We start from the raw sequence: 16,883 nt of genomic DNA, 5'->3' as shown, positions 1-16,883 counted from the left end.
TATATTTTATTCAAAAATAAAAACATCATCGATTTCTCAAAATCATATAAAGCCATATTATAACATCGACTGAAATAAAGAATAAAATGAAATATTAAAATCACGATGTATCTCGCTGCATTGCGCGAGTACGCTTCTAGTTAAAACTAAAAAGTATTCGAATAATGCAGCGAAATATGTCTCGATTTTAATATTTTTTTTGTCTAATTCAATGTTATAATATAGTTTTAAGAAAAAATAACGTTTTTATTTTTAAATAAAATATAAATTAAAGATATATCATAAAAAAATTTAAAAAAATATTGATATTGGTATCAAACTAACTATTTAATTTCTTTTTTTTTTGGTGTATTTTTTAATCCATTTTTTTTGTTTAATAATATAACTTTTTTTACAAAGATAATAATTAAGTATTTTGTTAAAATTTAATAACTATCTTAATTATATTTTAGATTTTTTATATTTAAAATAAGATGTTTATCCTCTATTTGATTATGTTTATCAGCAGTTAGTTACAGAAAATTCAAACATGAAGCTTTAATTTTACTTACGCACGGTTTATTTGTAATCTTGAATTTTAAGTAATATACATCAATAAACAATATTTCATGAATAAAGATGGTTTTTAAGTATTTTTGTCAAATGTTCAATAATATAGCATAGATAAGGGGTTATTTATTAAATGTTTATCTGATAAGCATTTAGCGGATCAGTTTACTTTATTGGATTAACATGACAGAATAAGAATTTTACCTAATAAAAGCAATGACAAATACCAAGAGTCTTACTCAGTAAAGGAGAGTGACAACTCGTATCACGTAAGCATTTACCAAATTAAATGTTGCATGCTATTTCTTTTTAATGAATTACAATCTTACCCAATAAGTTAAGTGAGAATGTTGATTCTTAACTGTGTACGATTTTTATTACGAAATTCTATATTTAACTTCCATAAATATCTTTATTATCTTCTCGACCGTTTCTTAAAACTCGTTTTTTGTTTTGCTTTTGAAACAACAAATACATACGTTGATTTGTATTGATTCGTCTTACTAATGGTTTCACCGATGAAACAAAACACGAGTTTACTGATCTGTTTTTTAACTTCGATTTTATTGTTTTCTACCAAAAATATGTTTTAACCCAACCAACCCAAGACGATGAATACGCATTAATATTTGTCGTACATAAATATTATATAATTTAAAAAAATGTCGTAAATGAGTTATTGTTCTCAAGCTGAAATAGTTCGGTTGGATTGGGTTATTCAGATACCTCGACCCAACCGACTCGATAAAAAAATTGCGAAGAAAATAAAGCATTACGACAAAAGTCGAAGTTGTCCTTGCTGGTAATATCTATCATTACCCGTCTTTTTTGCAGTTAGTTTTAGGACATCGACAATTGTTTTGATCTCGAGATGCTTTCTTAAACCAATCATCGGCCAGCAATGACCGAACAAGATCGGCCTAACCCCTATTCGTGATCCACAAGATCTCATATTCGATATAAATGAGAAACAATGGCATAAAAACTCACGGAATCGCACATCGAATGAGCATGGCACCTTAAACACTTGACTAAATGGATCAGCCGTTCTCGGCTTTGTCGAATGCGTTGGATTTGTGTTTTGGTGAGAACGTGAATCCATCAGGAACCTTACCAAGTAACATCTCAGAGATTCTAATCTGCAAAGATACACAAATGTAACGATTGAAATTCTCCAGGACTGGAATGCAAACCAATAATGCAATAACGACATGTAAGTTAAGCAACAAAAGATGTAATTTATAACGCAGAGATTGAATGACCAGATAAACCAAACTAAACAAACTACGTAAATCTCATGCAGAGGTGAGATCTTTTTTTTCCCGAGTAAATTACATTTCTTGTTCGTGGTTTGTTGAAAATTTCTATTTTCATCCCTATGGTTTTGAAATTACGATTTTTATCCTCATGGTTTATAATTCATTATTGTTTTCGTCCTTATGAATTACGATTTGAACTTTATTGCTTTTTTCGCCCCTGTGTTTTATGATTCATTTCTATACCAGCTCCTCATACTTAAAAAGTAGCAGTCAGCCTTAGGGACGAAAATAGAAATGAATTGAAAACCGCAATTTCAAAACCACAGGGACAAAATCTGCAAATTCTAACAAACCACAGGGACGAAAAATGTAATTTACTATTCTTTTTTGGGTTTTGGGGGGGGGGGCGAGGATGCACACGGACGAGATTGACCCCTATAGATGGAATGACCAAACTAAACGAACTCAGTAAATTCTATATAGAGGTAGGGCGTGGGAATATGATGAATGCAGACCTTTCCTCTACCCGACTTGCAAAATAAAAATTAAAATAAACAAGAGAACAAGCTACAGGTGAGAATATGTGCAAATAAGCAACGACTACAGTACACATAAAAGGCAGCAGGGACAAATCAAACAAACTCGATAAATCACACCTAGAGGTAGGGTCCACGCCCCTGCCGGAGGGGGGGAGATTAAGGATGTAACCCATGCATAAACCAAAAAGCTACAGGTGAGTGTGTGCAATTGCAAACAAGTAACGTGTAACTTAAAGAAGGAATACCCAGTCGACTGCAGACTCGGAAGCCATTAATGTCTCCAGGTCATCACGACCATAGTATGCAGGCGGACGCCAGTTCAGTTTTTGAGGGATGACTTCCAAGAGACCAAGTGGAACATATCGGTATGTATAACTAAGCCATTCTAGTAAGAAGTGCCTAACTGTTTCCACACCTGTGTATCCAAAATATCATGGTAAATATGATCAAAATACAAAAAAAAAAGATGAAAGTAACAGTCAGGAATAGCATAATGAATAGCAATCAACAATTGTATTTGTCTAAGAAATGAAAATGCCACGATCAAAATATCACAAAAAGTTGGACCGAAACCACATTGGCTCAAAAATATGAGATCTGATACTATTTACTCCATCTGTTTGACCAGTGTTGCAAACACAAGTTCTTCAAGTACAAATACACCGCAAGCGCCATGCATATGACCAGTGTGCACTTAGTGAATCGCCAACAAAGTATTCTCCAAGGATAGTTCTAGTTGTAATAATAACGACAAATAGCCAACTATAATTTAATAAAAATTTCACAATATAAATGTTGCAACATTTGGGAGGCATCATTGCACCATGAAACCAAACCAATCGAACCCGATGTATCCCACTCGAAAGTAGGGTATTGGAGGAGTAGGATGTATGCAGGCCTTAACCTCAACCACATGGATCAAGAGGCAGTTTCCGTGAAGACCCCCAGCTTGTGGACAAAGCAAAGGTGTGTGCAAGCGGACAATAAGACAGGTATTGTAACAGGTAATCGGGAAAAATAACAGTTATCATTGCACCATGGAAAAGGTTAATACGAGGTCAAAATAACATACTAATATGCATTCCAGATATCAATGTGCAGGTGATGAGTATTTTATACACCCTAAAAAAACTTGAAGCAAATGCCATGGGCAACTATAAAACTACGGCAAAAAACCTAGTGTTAGCAGGTAAAAGTATACAATGTTAAAAATTCATGAGTTGATGCACAGATCCTCCTAATAGTTACTCTCTTCAGAAACATGCTGAGTGGATGGTATGCAAGAATAATTAACACCAAATGTATACCTTTTGTGTCGGAACCCCAGTGTTCAAGTCCAAAACGCACATAATCTTTCAAAATATTTAAGCGTTCTCCAGAACTGATGTCCCAGTCCCTCTGCTCCTTGATTTCAGTGAAAAGCCAGGGCTGCAGGCATACAAAACGGAACAAATAAGAGCATTTTTTAAAAGATTTCAATAATACTTCATGACAAGAAAGTCAAACTTCATGTTACATACCTTTACCAAAGCCCCTCGAGCAATCATACATGACGAAAGTTCAGGGCAGTCAGATTTGTGTTTCTTCCAGTCTGAAAACGTAAAGATGTCTCCATTCCCCAGGACTTGGAAAGTATCAGGGGCCTTTCTTGTACACTGGTATATATATTCCCAATCGGCTTGCTTGATGTAACGCTGCTGACGAGATCTACCATGTATGGTGGCTGCATTTGCTCCCCATTTCCCAATATCAGCTATTACAGAATCGATGCGACTTCTACCCTCAAAGTAACTTGTTCGTGCCTAGAGCCATATAAAGCACAAGAAAGAAAATAGAATGAAATTAGCTTAACACCAAGGCAGTAAACACAATGAACAACATCAGAAATTAGTTCAGTATAGGGATCAATTTTTAACTAGAAATATTTGTTTTCTAATTCACTTTGCATCCAGCTAAATTGATACTAAAATAGTTAGGTGGCTACATTTTGGCAGGTACGAAACTGAACCAGCTAAGCCTAAAAAATGAAATCAAACTGAACAAGTCCATTGCAGTTCAATTTAGTTTGTTTCATCGTTCAAATACTTCCTCGGTTTGTAAACAAACTTTAATTACTTTAATTAAAAAATAGATTCTAATTCAAGGCAAATAAATTGAACTCAATTTCTTGAAAAATAACACTACAATAAGACTATGTAGTATTTTTGTAGTTAAACTTAGACCATCTTTCTAATATAAAAAATAGATCGTATTAGTAAATAATGCTTCTAATACAATATAAATCTATCTCATTTTAATATGAATGGTTCAATTCAGTTTCAGTTTGATTGGTTTAACACTTGGAAGTTCTTGAAACAACCAACCAGTTTAATAAAGAAATTTGGACAAGAAACTGAACCGAATGGAAATGTTAAATTCTGTTCGATTCATTTATGTCGGCAATTTGGAGGTACACCCACATCATATACCTTTATAGTTATTGGAATGTCCACCGTGGTAGAAACTGCTTGTATCACATTTTTCATCCGCATTGGTTTTGAAAGAAGAGCTGACCCAGCCCCCTTATTAACCACAGCATCAATTGGACAGCCCATATTGATATCAATGAAATCCACTGTACATTCCTGTTCAATAAGTTCAGCAGCACGAGCAACCGTGTCTGGATATGCCCCACATATCTGTACTCCAAACAGATCCTCAGATACATGGCGCCTTAACAGTGCCCATTCTGCAGCCTGGCCCTGTTCACAATAAGAAAACATTCACTCTACTTGTGAGGGGATGATTTCACATGCCAGTTTTAGAAATGTATAATCATTACATTTTTTAGTTAACTAAAAGACAATTTTACCCTTAATCATAAAGAGGGTAGTGAATTTCTCCATCTCAAAAATTAAGAGCAAAATTGGAAAGTAGCCACTTACTTTTGAAAGCGGATACTTATTTTAGGACGAACTTATTTTGGAATGGAGGGATTATAAGACTAGAGAGCAGCAAGTCCATAACATAAACACAAATTCTTGCCTACTTTCTATTAGTTTGTCTTTGATGTTAAGGTCTCAAAATTATGGAACACTATTCATGTTAGAGAAACCAAAAAATATTACCAAAAAGAAAAGCATATACAACGAATAAAACCACCGAATCACTACTATTGACAGATCAAATTGGAATGCATTATGCAAAATTGTTGCTACATCCATCTATATAGTGGTAAAAGCAGTATGAAAAAAACTGATGGTGTACTCTTATATGCCCTATATCACCTAATACAAAGAGGTGCCTACAAGATGAATTTGAACCAATCAGATATTAAGCAAGTGTGTTAGCAGAACATCACAAACCTGTAGAAGATTTGTGCACATTGCCATTTCACCACATGTTATGTCTGCACCTAACACTTTGCAAACCCTTCGGAAAGGAAGGTTGCCAACTGTGGTCAAAGGTGCAAGATATAGCTTATCTCTAAAATCAATCAGCTTCTTTTCACGTGGGCGTAAGTTTAAGCTTTTATCGGTTTCAATATGGCCAACAGTTGAAAGTGATTCTAATTGTGCACCACTTGCATCAAGATCTTTCTCCGTGAGACTTGCACCTGTCACAAGATACAAGGAGAAAGTATAAATTTATGAGGGGAATAATATGAACTAATCCCACTATGGGTGCCTCTGGTACGCAGACTGGACAGGTTTGGACAGGATACAACAGGACGGGAGAGAGCAAGGTAGGTGCGTGAAAGGATTTGCAAGGTTTTATGGTTTTAATTTGACATGGCCACATGGGTAAGTTATAAATCTTGTCCCATGACTCCCATCTTCTTGAATTTTGTTCCACCTACTTCGGTGAAATGCATTTTTGTCCGACTCAGTCCAATCATGCCCCGGTCTCTATATCGCACCAAACATGCGGAAACAAGTTTTTGTCCAGTCATGTCTCACGTACCAAATGCACCCTAAAAGAACTCACAGATACACAACAGACCATTAGTTTCTTTGATGGAATCACACGTTTCATCAGTTAAAGATTTTCCTTTCTTCAGGGGTCTAGGATCATCAGCACCATTACTGTCTTCAACTTTCTCAGGAACTTCTGGACAGCACTCGTTCTCTACAATCGGCTGGGTACCAGTTTCACCACAACCATTTCCATTTGTAACGTTAGAACCATTTGAAACGGTCTGATTTTCTTCTCCATTATCAGCCTCCGGTGTCTTCTTTGATTTTGCGGCCCCCTGCATCTCAAACAAAATGGAACACACATAAATCGTCAATTGTCCCATGCAGTAAATGGCACTTACAGCCAGTTACCAGAAGAGACAACTATACAGTCCACGTCATTTTGGCACCTTGACATTTAATATGTTATAAACTATGTATTTACTTATGATGAATAAACATTTAAGCAGGCTGCCCTCCCTAATTATAACCAACAATAATTAAATGCATTGGGGTTCGCAACTCAGATGATATGAAGGGTGTTATCAACTCATACCATTAGACCAAGAACTTTGAGCGTAGCATCTGCCTTAGGGAACTTCATTTTGTTCTTCCACAACAGCCTCTGGACATCTTTCTTCAGTCCATTCACTTCAGCGTTCTTACGAGCATTTGGAGTTCCAAGAGCAACATCAGTTTTATGGGTACCTAAATATCTGCAAGCCAATCCATAGGGGCATGGACCTTCATCACCTTCGAAGGGGCAGATGCCCTCTAAATCAGCAGGTTTCTGCATTTAATAATATCCGGTCTGATCACTAAAGTGAGGTCATGAAAAAAAACAAGTAGTAAATTGACTACAGAATAGTCATCACTTTTTACCTGATCCTTAAATGCTTCTATGTCATGACTAAAACGACACTTATCATTATAAGGACACGAATCTGCTTTTCCAGTCTTCGCAACCATAGGACAGAGATTACGTGTGGACTGTTTTTCCTGCAAGTAAAATGTCATGTTATCGTCAGATGATGGTTAAGACTAACAGCTAGCACACTCTATTCCCACCTCTCCACTCATTAAAATACTTCAAAAATGGATGCATAGCGCATTTCAGCAACAAAGTAAATTTGTACTAATATTATAAAGTATCGCTCATGATCCCTTCAAATTTCAAGTTTACAAGTAATCACTATGTGCGTACAATTTCTGTAAGCTTTTTGAACTCGAAAACAGGATCATAGGTATTTATCTCTAATGGAATTATGAGGTGAAACCTGGAATACAGAATTACTCTTGAAAACAACCATTCAAATCCTCAGCATTAAGTAAAAGAATTGCATAACTAATCAAACGATATTCTGCATCTCCACAACAGGCAGGCAGGAGCTATTAAGCATTAAGTAGTGGCATTTAATCTTATCAACAGCATATTAGAGACCAAAAAACGACATTAGTAATCCAAAATGATAAGCATAAAACAGATGATACCTGAATTCGTTCCCTCTTGAGCTGTCTTTTTGATTTTTTCTCCTTAATAACAGGTGCGGAGGCGGTGGTGGGGACAGGAACGGCATCGCCGGATGGTCCATTGTTATCACTAGTAAGTCTGTTAGGTGCGGGACACATAAATTCTTTCTTCACCGGAACTATTGATTTGGCCACCATCTCTTCTACTGACAGTTCATTCACCGGCTTTCGAGCAGGAAAAGGCAGCTCCATCGGAATTTTCGGTGGTTCTCCGACTGTAACCTCCGTAGCCGTCGCTTCCATCGCCTGCCGGAGCGGTTTAGCTATACGTACGTTAAACAACCGAAAGATTCGATAGGGTTTTGCTGCTAAGTGGTGGTCGAGCAAGTGGTGGCGGTACCACAAAAAGCGGAAAGAGAAACGATCAACCTAACGACGTCGTTTGCAAACATAGAAGTTACACTTGACCCCCCTATGCTTTCATTTCTTCATAATAAGCCCCGAAAGCATCACTCAAAGGTCAAAACCAATGTATTCGCATTTTTTATCATCTTTATCTTTAAATTCGTATACATAAAGCACTTAAAGCTTTAAAGACATAAGTTGTGAACTGAACAGATAAATGAGAGTGTCATGTATCTCGTCAGTTTACAAATTATGTCCCTCTGGATGATTTTGTATCTTGGGTATCGCTTAATCATTCAGCATTCTAATTTTATTATGAATAATTATCAAACAATTATATTTTATTTTACATTATATTATAATAGTCTCTTAATCATTCTGATCACTTAATCATTCTGCATCAAACCATTCAGCAACTACCAAACAACCCCTAACAACTAAAAATATCCCATTAAAATTTGTTCAAATAGAGATGCACAAAAAATATACAACATTGGATGGAGTCATGGTTACGAAGCAACAACAACACTCCCCTATAAACTATGATTGTTGACAACCCATAATGCAAATGACAATCCACAAGTACCCTCCAAAGACCATCTTAGGAAGATCAAATACTAAATTTGATACCAGATCATTTCAATGGAAATATCAGATTTTAGGGGTGTTTAGGATTACTTATAAAAATAACTTATTGACTTATTCTGATATGGCACTGATAAAAAGCACTTTTAAGTGTTTGGATAAAAAGCTTATACCGGTGACAAACCGGTAATAAATTTTTTTTGAAGAAGTTAAATTATTCTAACTTATAATAAGTTGATGAAAACTTTTATAGAAAAGTATAAGTTGTTTCAAATAAGCAATCTCAAACACCCCCCTTATATTGAATTGTGAAAATAAAGACATTAAATTTGGTGTAACACTGTTTTTTTACACTAATTCAAAAAGATAAAAAAGGGATATGACCTCAGCTTAGTGGTAAAGGCTTGGGCATGACATAATCATAAACCCGAGTTCGAGCCCTGGGAGGGGAGTGTTGGCGACATTTAAGTGAGGCCATGTTTAGCCTCCAAATTTGCCAGGGATTAGTCGGGCTTTGGCCCGGACACCCTTACAAAAAAAAAAGTAGATTTACTATCTGTACCAAATTTTACATCAATTTTTATAGATTTGGTGTTACCTGTTGAAGATGTCATGATAAGCTATAACCAGAGTGAATCAAAGTGAGTGTAGTTGTTCTTGATTGAGTTAAATACAAATTTGGTCCCTATGGTTTACACAAATTAATAAGTAAGGTCCCTCTAAATAATTATTAATGAGGATGTCCTTATTGGGGTGTTTAAGAAAATCGTTGGACCGCTCAAACCGAATCATTTTTTGCGGTTTGAACGGTCTGGCGGTCCAATCCAGTCTGGAAAATAGACAAACAGCTAGGTCTTATTCAGTTTGCGGTTTGAACGTTTTTTGAACAGTTTGGACCAAATCGACCGCCAAAATACACTGTAGTAATGAAAACTTAATTGAAGGAGTTAAATGAGAAACCATATCCGTTATAAAAATAAAGCTATAGTGACATTCCACATTAATAAATTTTTGAAGGGACCTTACTTGTTAATTTATGTAAACACAAGGACCAAACTTGTATTTAACTGTTATTAATTAAACAACTCTTACAATGCAATTGAGAAAGTTGTTTTTTGATGACTAAAAAGATATCCGTACAATGCATCGAAACATATCTCGATTTCAATGTCTCATTTTATTATTTATTTGTGTCGATATAATACGGTTTTATATGATTTTGAGAAAGCGAGAATGTTTTTATTTTTGAATAAAATAAACAATTTAAAATATCATAAAATTTTGAAGAAAAAAAAATATATGGATATTAATATTAAATTAGCTATTTAAAGTTCTTATTTTATATAATTTCTTTAATTCAATTTTTTTATTGTAATTTAATTTAGGTTTAATAATATACTTTTTTTATAAAGATAATAATTAAGTATTTTGTTAGAACTCAATGATTATTCTGATTACATTTTAGATTTTTTGTATTTAAAATATTTATCTTGTATTTGATTATATTTATCTGCAGTTAGTTACACGAATTCAAATATGGAGCTTTAATAAGTTGTAGTTATGCACAATTTACTTGTAATATTGAATTTGAATAATATGCATCAATAAACAGTACTCCGTGCATAAAATATAGTTTTTAAGAGTTTTTGTCAAATGTTTCATAATATAGTATAGATAATTGATGTCAATTTTTTAGTTTTGCTTGCATAAAATATGGAATTTTAATTTATTGGTTTATAATTGCTAATGAATACCAAAATGGGTATGAAAATGAAAATGACAGATAATTAAAATAGGAATGAATTTTCATATCGCGTGTTTAACCTGAAATAAAAATTTGGGCTTCTGAAATAAATGGACCCGTTATATTATAAAAAACCAAAACAATTTCATTTATTTTCATTCTCATTAATTACTTTTTAATACATCTTACAAAACACCCCCTTATCTATACTATATTACAAAGCATTTGACAAAAAGAACTCTTAAAAACTATTTTTTATACATAAAGTGCTAACTGCAGATAAACATCTCATTTTAAATATAAAAAATCTAAAATATAATATGATAATCATTAACATTTAAAGAATAGTTAATTATTATCTCTATAAAAAATTATATTATTAAACCGAAAATAAATTATTTCATCATTAAATTATAACTAAAAATCGAAGAAATTACACAAAAACGAGAATTTTTAAATACTTAATTTGATTCTAATATCGACAGTTTTTTCAAGTTTTTATGGGATCTTTAAATTTATATTTTATTTAAACATAAAAACATTATCATTTTGTCAAAAACATATAAAACCGTATCATAACATTGACATAGATAAAAAAATAAAAATAAATATTAAAATCAAGATGTATCTTAATGAATTATGTGAGTACCATTCCAATAGACTAAAAATGCTTGAATTGACATTTGACATTACAATCACCATGTCAAAGTCGAAACTTCTTTCATTTCAAATTATCCAGAAATAGTATTATTTGGGATAAAAAAATCTTATAATTTATTCGGTCATCTATATGTTACTTTTACACATTACTATTTATCAGTTGCTTAATAATAAAAAAAACAGCTTATTCAGTAAGCTTTTAGATAAAGCTTTATGCAGAAAGACACATTTTTTTCAATCTTGTCCATCTCAATCTATACAAAGTGATTAATCCAGACAGATATCTTTGTTCACACAATATTTAATGAAAAACCAACCAAACATTCCCTAAGGCTCTATAACCCCATACTAAACTAAAAGATACGCCTTTCCACTACCTTTAAATGAGATATACTGGGTTGTTTACCAAAATTTTTTATCAAGTCTTGTCTGGATAAATTTATCTTTTTGGTAAAATGGATGGTGTTGTTTACTTCTTTTTTTTTATCTAAACCAACAGTCTTAATAAACATAAATGACCGATTTACCCCCCAATATTAATTATTTGAACATCAAAAGAAAAAATCAGAAAAAGGCCAACAATAAGGTATTTCACATAGAAAGGAGGTGGTGCTTTAAATAAGAGTTAGGGGTGTCATTTTTGTGGCTGAATGGAGACAACACACCATTTCTATCTATGCGAATAAACCGTAAGTAAACGAACTGTGCAAATAAGCCAGATAGACCAATAAACCTAATTAAGCCACAAGTGAAAGCAACAAAAGAATTTATAACACCCATAAACACAAAGCAACGGCAATTATGACATAAGGGCACCAAATAGATGGAACAACTTTGAATCCCCAAAATGCAACAAAAAGGAACATCTACAAACAAAAACTTCAATCAACTCCACATCATAATGAAAACAAAAACAAGTTCAAATCCCATGAATTTGTCAAGATCATGAACAAAAAGAAATCTTCAAACACAAAGAAATATGTGTATATATATATATATATATAAAATAAATGGCTAAAAAGCTCGATGAAAGATCGAAGCTGCTAAGTCTGGTAATATTAGAAGTCGATAAAAGAACCCACCTTGGTATGTACTTCCGAAAAGACGCAAAAACTAATGAATTGAATCCACCTGAGATATATTAAGTCGCTCGTTACTGATGGTATGCACAAACTCGGCACCTCCGAAAACCCCGACTCTGTCCTATTGGTTCGACTCGTGCTTGGTGCCTGCACCGCCGTTTTGCTGTTGCAACTGCTGCGGGTTTTGGTGTTGCATTTGATGAGAGTGCTGCTGCTGCTGCTGCTGTTGGTGTAACTGGAACATTTGTGGACTGATCGAGAGTTGAGAAAACTTGGCAGCGTCTCCACTTAGCTCTGTGGTCGTGATCTTCAAACGTTGAACCTCGGCAGTCAAAGCCTCGTTTAAAGCTGCCATGATCACAAAACCAAAAAGCAAACAAAGAAATGGAGTAAGATGATAATATAACAGCAAAGAGATCGTAATCAGTTGACCAAATTGTTTGTGCAAAAGGGTTTGTAATTAGCAGCCGACCCACACCGCCCAGCCTCGAGAGCATCATGTGAGAAGCAAATCAGGTAGACAGTAGATCGCTAAGTGGCTGGCCTAAGAGTTCAGTTTCGACAAGGAGCCCAATGCTTAAAAAGAATTGTATTTACACACACTGTGGCTGCAAGATTCGAACCCTCACTTGTTGGCTGCAAGACTCGAACCCTCACTTGTTTGTGCAAATATATCACCCCGGAACCAACTTCCAGTTAAATTACCTACTTACCCATTTAATGTTGTTGCAAGTAACTTAGTAATATTGATTTGGAACAATCATATTCCTTTATTGAAGGTTATTTCAGACATTTCACGTTTAAAACGGTCACAACACTGCCCTAACGTGCAAAAAATATGTAGAAACAGAAATAAAGGGCATCCATAAGTATTGCTCGAACCAACAAAAAAACCGACCGATCAAATCAGAACCATACAAATTTTGTTTCCTTAATCTTCTACAAGATGAAACTATAATCTATACAGACTTCCTGGCTCAATGAAAGTTCCTCAGAGAAAACAAATTGAAAGTTTGGCAGACATTGAAGTGGAAGGTGATTTGGTTATCACATGGGTGGAGGTCATGTTCACTTACGCCCCACCCCCGACTCCACCCCCAAGTATAATATACTTGGATCGTTTGGTTTGGTTTATGGCACCAGTCTGTTGACAAACTGCATATGTTGGTAAACCAAACGAAACGAGCCCCGCATGTTCCTACTTGTAAGTTGGTCAGGAGAGATAAGATGTAGGCAAACTTGACCACTATCCCGAAGAATGAAGTTGTTTCCATGAAGACCCTCGTCTTGTGAGAAGAGTGAAGAGAGGTAGAGAGAGAGAGAGATTAAAGCACAAGGGAAAAAAAATTGACAACCTAGTTAACAGAAAAGAAGGACAAACAAATAGATGCTGGTACAAGAGAAACATAATCAAGTAGAAGATGGCTTAAGGGGGAAAAAATTCCGTTCATAACAAAATGACGCAATTGAGAAGCAAACCAAACGAATCCAGTCAATCCCAAGCGCTACAAACCCAATGAATCCCCAAGTGTATGGGGTCGGGTAAGATGTAAGTAAATTTTCCTCCACCCTAAGGAGGTTATTGACTTATTTCCATAGAGACCTCGACTTGCAAAAAGGTTCTACGACAGGTAGGACCAACAAATGCAAGAAAAAGATGGGAACTATAGTTATAAGATGCAAATGAAGCCGTACCATCTCGAAGCTGGGCCTGCTGTTCCATAGCTTGCAGACGAAACTTTAGCTCATTGTTTTGACTTGTGAGCCCAGCTGAATCTCTCTGTAAGGCAAGAAATTAATGAAAACTGTTTCAGTAAACAAAAGATAAAGGCCAAAAGAATACGAAAAACAAGCACTGATTCCACAATTTAACAAAACCCCACCTGCAATAACGTAAGCTGTGCAGATAATGTCGTTGCTTCAGTCTGTAAAGTTTGAACCTTGTGTTCCAATTCTGTAATGTAACGCATCTTCCGTTCTTTTGATCGAGCAGCAGACTGGCGATTAGCCAAGATCCTAAGGAAGGCCATTAAACTTTCTCGTTAAACTTATCTGAATTAATGTGAGTATTTGAGATACGATGTTTTTATATGTACAATCATCATATGGTCGAACAAATAGTCTATATTAACAATCAATTTATATTCGAATGCTTAAAACAAGCAATGTGAGAAAATATTGAGCAAAATACATCAACATGTAACAAAGTTCGGTTTAGTTCCATAATTTAGTGTAACAAAGATTCTTTTTTCTCGATCAATGTAACAGAGTTCCAAAATTTTCAATTTTGTACCCTTCGTGTTGATCTTGTAGCATTGATGACATGGATACCCGTTTACCAAAGGTTTACAAAAGGGTTATGACGAAATGGGCGATAAGACGTTACAAAATCAGCAGGTTGCAGGTCAAAATGCTTGTGAAAATTTGAAACTTAGTTACATTAGTTGAGAAAAACAGGTTCCTCATTATACTGAATAAAGACTAAGGGAAACTTCGTTGCATTTTGATGCATTTTGCCCAAAATATAATGTAATAAAAACAAATCCAAAGTTGCATACCTCTTGGCTCGTTTGGGATCGGTTAAAGCTATCTCAGCAAGTTTCTCATTAGCCATGATTTTCTTGAGCTCGGCCCCCGTAAACTCACCATTCCCGAACTCCAAGCTGAAAGTATTTGAATTTGAATCAATGGAATTATTTGGGGATAGTTGATTAACATTCCCACCAGGGGAAGGAGGAAGCTTTGGTGATTCATCACCGAAGTTCATCCTTCCCATAAAGCTATCCATCGAAACGCTTCTATAATGTCTCGTAGTTGGAGCGATGTCTCCACCAGCACTCCGTTTAATCCCTTCTCGTTTATCGGAAATAGAACTGATTCCCGATCTTTGCATATGATTTCCGCTTTCATTCACACTGCTTGTAGCTTCGTTATCACTGCTATCACCACCGTTTGTTTTTGTTCCACTAGCTCGGCTATCCAAATCTTCACGATTCTCGGTTCCTTGTTTATCATCGGTTCCCGAAGAGTTTAACGTGTCGAGATTGTCTAAATTCATATAAGCCGAAAACAGGTCATCCACCACTTCCCCTTCAGATTTCTTCTCTCCAGTTCCTTCGGCATTGCCTTCACCACCAACTTTCTCCCAACTCGATTCCCTTTTCACCAACTGAATGGGCTTTGAGCCCGAATTGTCTCTTGAAGACGCAGCTCGTTCCAAAGTATTCGGACTTCTTAACGGAATCAATGGCGGTGATGATTGCAAGATAGTAGAGAACCCAAATGGAATATCACTGTTGGACCGCCTATGAGCTTTTCGTGGTGGAAGATTCTCACCGGTTCGAGCCGAATTCCCACGCCCAAAAGGAGAAGAAGGTGGCAACAAAGAGTGTGAATTCCCATCACGTTCTTCCATTGAAATATCGCCTGGGAGCTGATCAGAGGATCGTGCTGAAGGAGAATCCCGATAAGGAGATGGGCTCAAAGGGGGAAGAGAATCCAAAGGGAAAAAGGAAGGTTGTGATAACGATCGTGAATGGGATGGCCCTGGACCATGAGTAAAGCTCTGTGAACCCCCAATTTTATGATTATTCCCTGAAGTCTGAGTCACCGGAATCTGTGAGTAAGGTGAGACCGGCGGGAATTGTGGATGGGACGGCGGGATACCGACTCTTTTACTGCTATTATCGAGATTATAATTTGGGGAAAACTGTCGATTTTGGCCACGGAATGGGGCTGTGTTCAACTGGGGGATATCGAGTTGATTAAATGAAACTGGTTTTTGTGGCTGTTGTTTAGGAACAGACGATGAAGTCCCAAACGAAGACTGTACTCGTTGGATCATATCACTGTTTCCTTCTTCAGTATCACCCATTTCGTTTTCACTTTCCCAATTCTACCCCGAAACCCTAAAACAAATCGATCAAATTGTGAAATGAAAAACCCTAGTCACACAATTTCAGCTCAAACCCCCATAAATTGTGATACAAACTAAACAAAACCCTAGAATAAGCAGTATAAATGAAATAAAGAAGTCAATTCTAACCATCACCCACCAAATTCAAACCCTAATCGACATAATTGGGGGGAAATAATCAAAACCCAACATACCAATTCCACTAATGAAAGAAAAATCAACTCTACGAAATAGTTTACCAGCGAAGAAATGACAACCGACCAGCGGCAAGATTGCGAGGGTTTCTCCGCCGAATGGCGACGGAATGGACGAAGCGGTGAAGCGGCAGACGGAAGTGTTTTTTCTCTCTCTCTCTCTAGAAATCAAAGAGTTTTCTCTCACTAAAAGTAATAATTGTATGTGTATATATCGATGACGATGACTCCTACACGGATTTCATGACTGCTACTACTTGATGTACTGAATTACGCGTGAATTTAATAAGGGTTTGATTGAAATTGAATGTGAATTTGGATCGAATTTCAATTTCATTCCGACCGAGTAATCTAATCCAAAAACAATCTCTCCCTCCATCACCGCAGATCATGGAGCCATGAACCTCTTTTACTTCGAATCTTTTATTATCGCTTTTTCTTATCCCTTTTCTTACCTTCCAAAATTAATGCAATAACTTTTTAGGGTTATGTTTTTATATTCATAAACTAGTTCTGTTTCTAATTAATTTTATGACTTCTTTTCT

The 16,883-nt window shown here is 35.6% G+C and overlaps 2 protein-coding genes across 2 annotated transcripts; both read right to left on the bottom strand.

The window, feature by feature from the left end:
* Positions 1 to 1,302: 1,302 nt before the first annotated feature.
* On the bottom strand, positions 1,303 to 8,112 carry LOC112526036 (tRNA-dihydrouridine(47) synthase [NAD(P)(+)]-like). The gene is made up of 10 exons (XM_025136411.1): positions 7,774 to 8,112; positions 7,165 to 7,281; positions 6,839 to 7,072; positions 6,329 to 6,578; positions 5,692 to 5,942; positions 4,816 to 5,088; positions 3,868 to 4,149; positions 3,655 to 3,775; positions 2,593 to 2,762; positions 1,303 to 1,688 (listed from the first exon to the last, which is right to left on the bottom strand). The coding sequence occupies exons 1-10, from the start codon at positions 8,053 to 8,055 to the stop codon at positions 1,590 to 1,592; spliced, it is 2,079 nt and encodes a 692-aa protein (XP_024992179.1). The 5' UTR covers positions 8,056 to 8,112; the 3' UTR covers positions 1,303 to 1,589.
* A 3,914-nt stretch (positions 8,113 to 12,026) lies between these two features.
* LOC112525460 (probable transcription factor PosF21) lies at positions 12,027 to 16,498 on the bottom strand. Its single transcript, XM_025135594.1, has 5 exons — positions 16,384 to 16,498; positions 14,787 to 16,136; positions 14,112 to 14,244; positions 13,924 to 14,008; positions 12,027 to 12,576 (listed from the first exon to the last, which is right to left on the bottom strand). The coding sequence occupies exons 2-5, from the start codon at positions 16,100 to 16,102 to the stop codon at positions 12,350 to 12,352; spliced, it is 1,761 nt and encodes a 586-aa protein (XP_024991362.1). The 5' UTR covers positions 16,103 to 16,136; positions 16,384 to 16,498; the 3' UTR covers positions 12,027 to 12,349.
* Positions 16,499 to 16,883: the final 385 nt, after the last annotated feature.

Source organism: Cynara cardunculus, assembly GCF_001531365.2.
Source record: "Cynara cardunculus var. scolymus isolate 2C chromosome LG 13, CcrdV1, whole genome shotgun sequence".
Classification (NCBI taxonomy): Eukaryota; Viridiplantae; Streptophyta; class Magnoliopsida; order Asterales; family Asteraceae; genus Cynara; species Cynara cardunculus.
The sequence above is the reverse complement of the archived record's forward strand: the minus strand, read 5'-3'. Positions and strand labels throughout refer to the sequence as shown.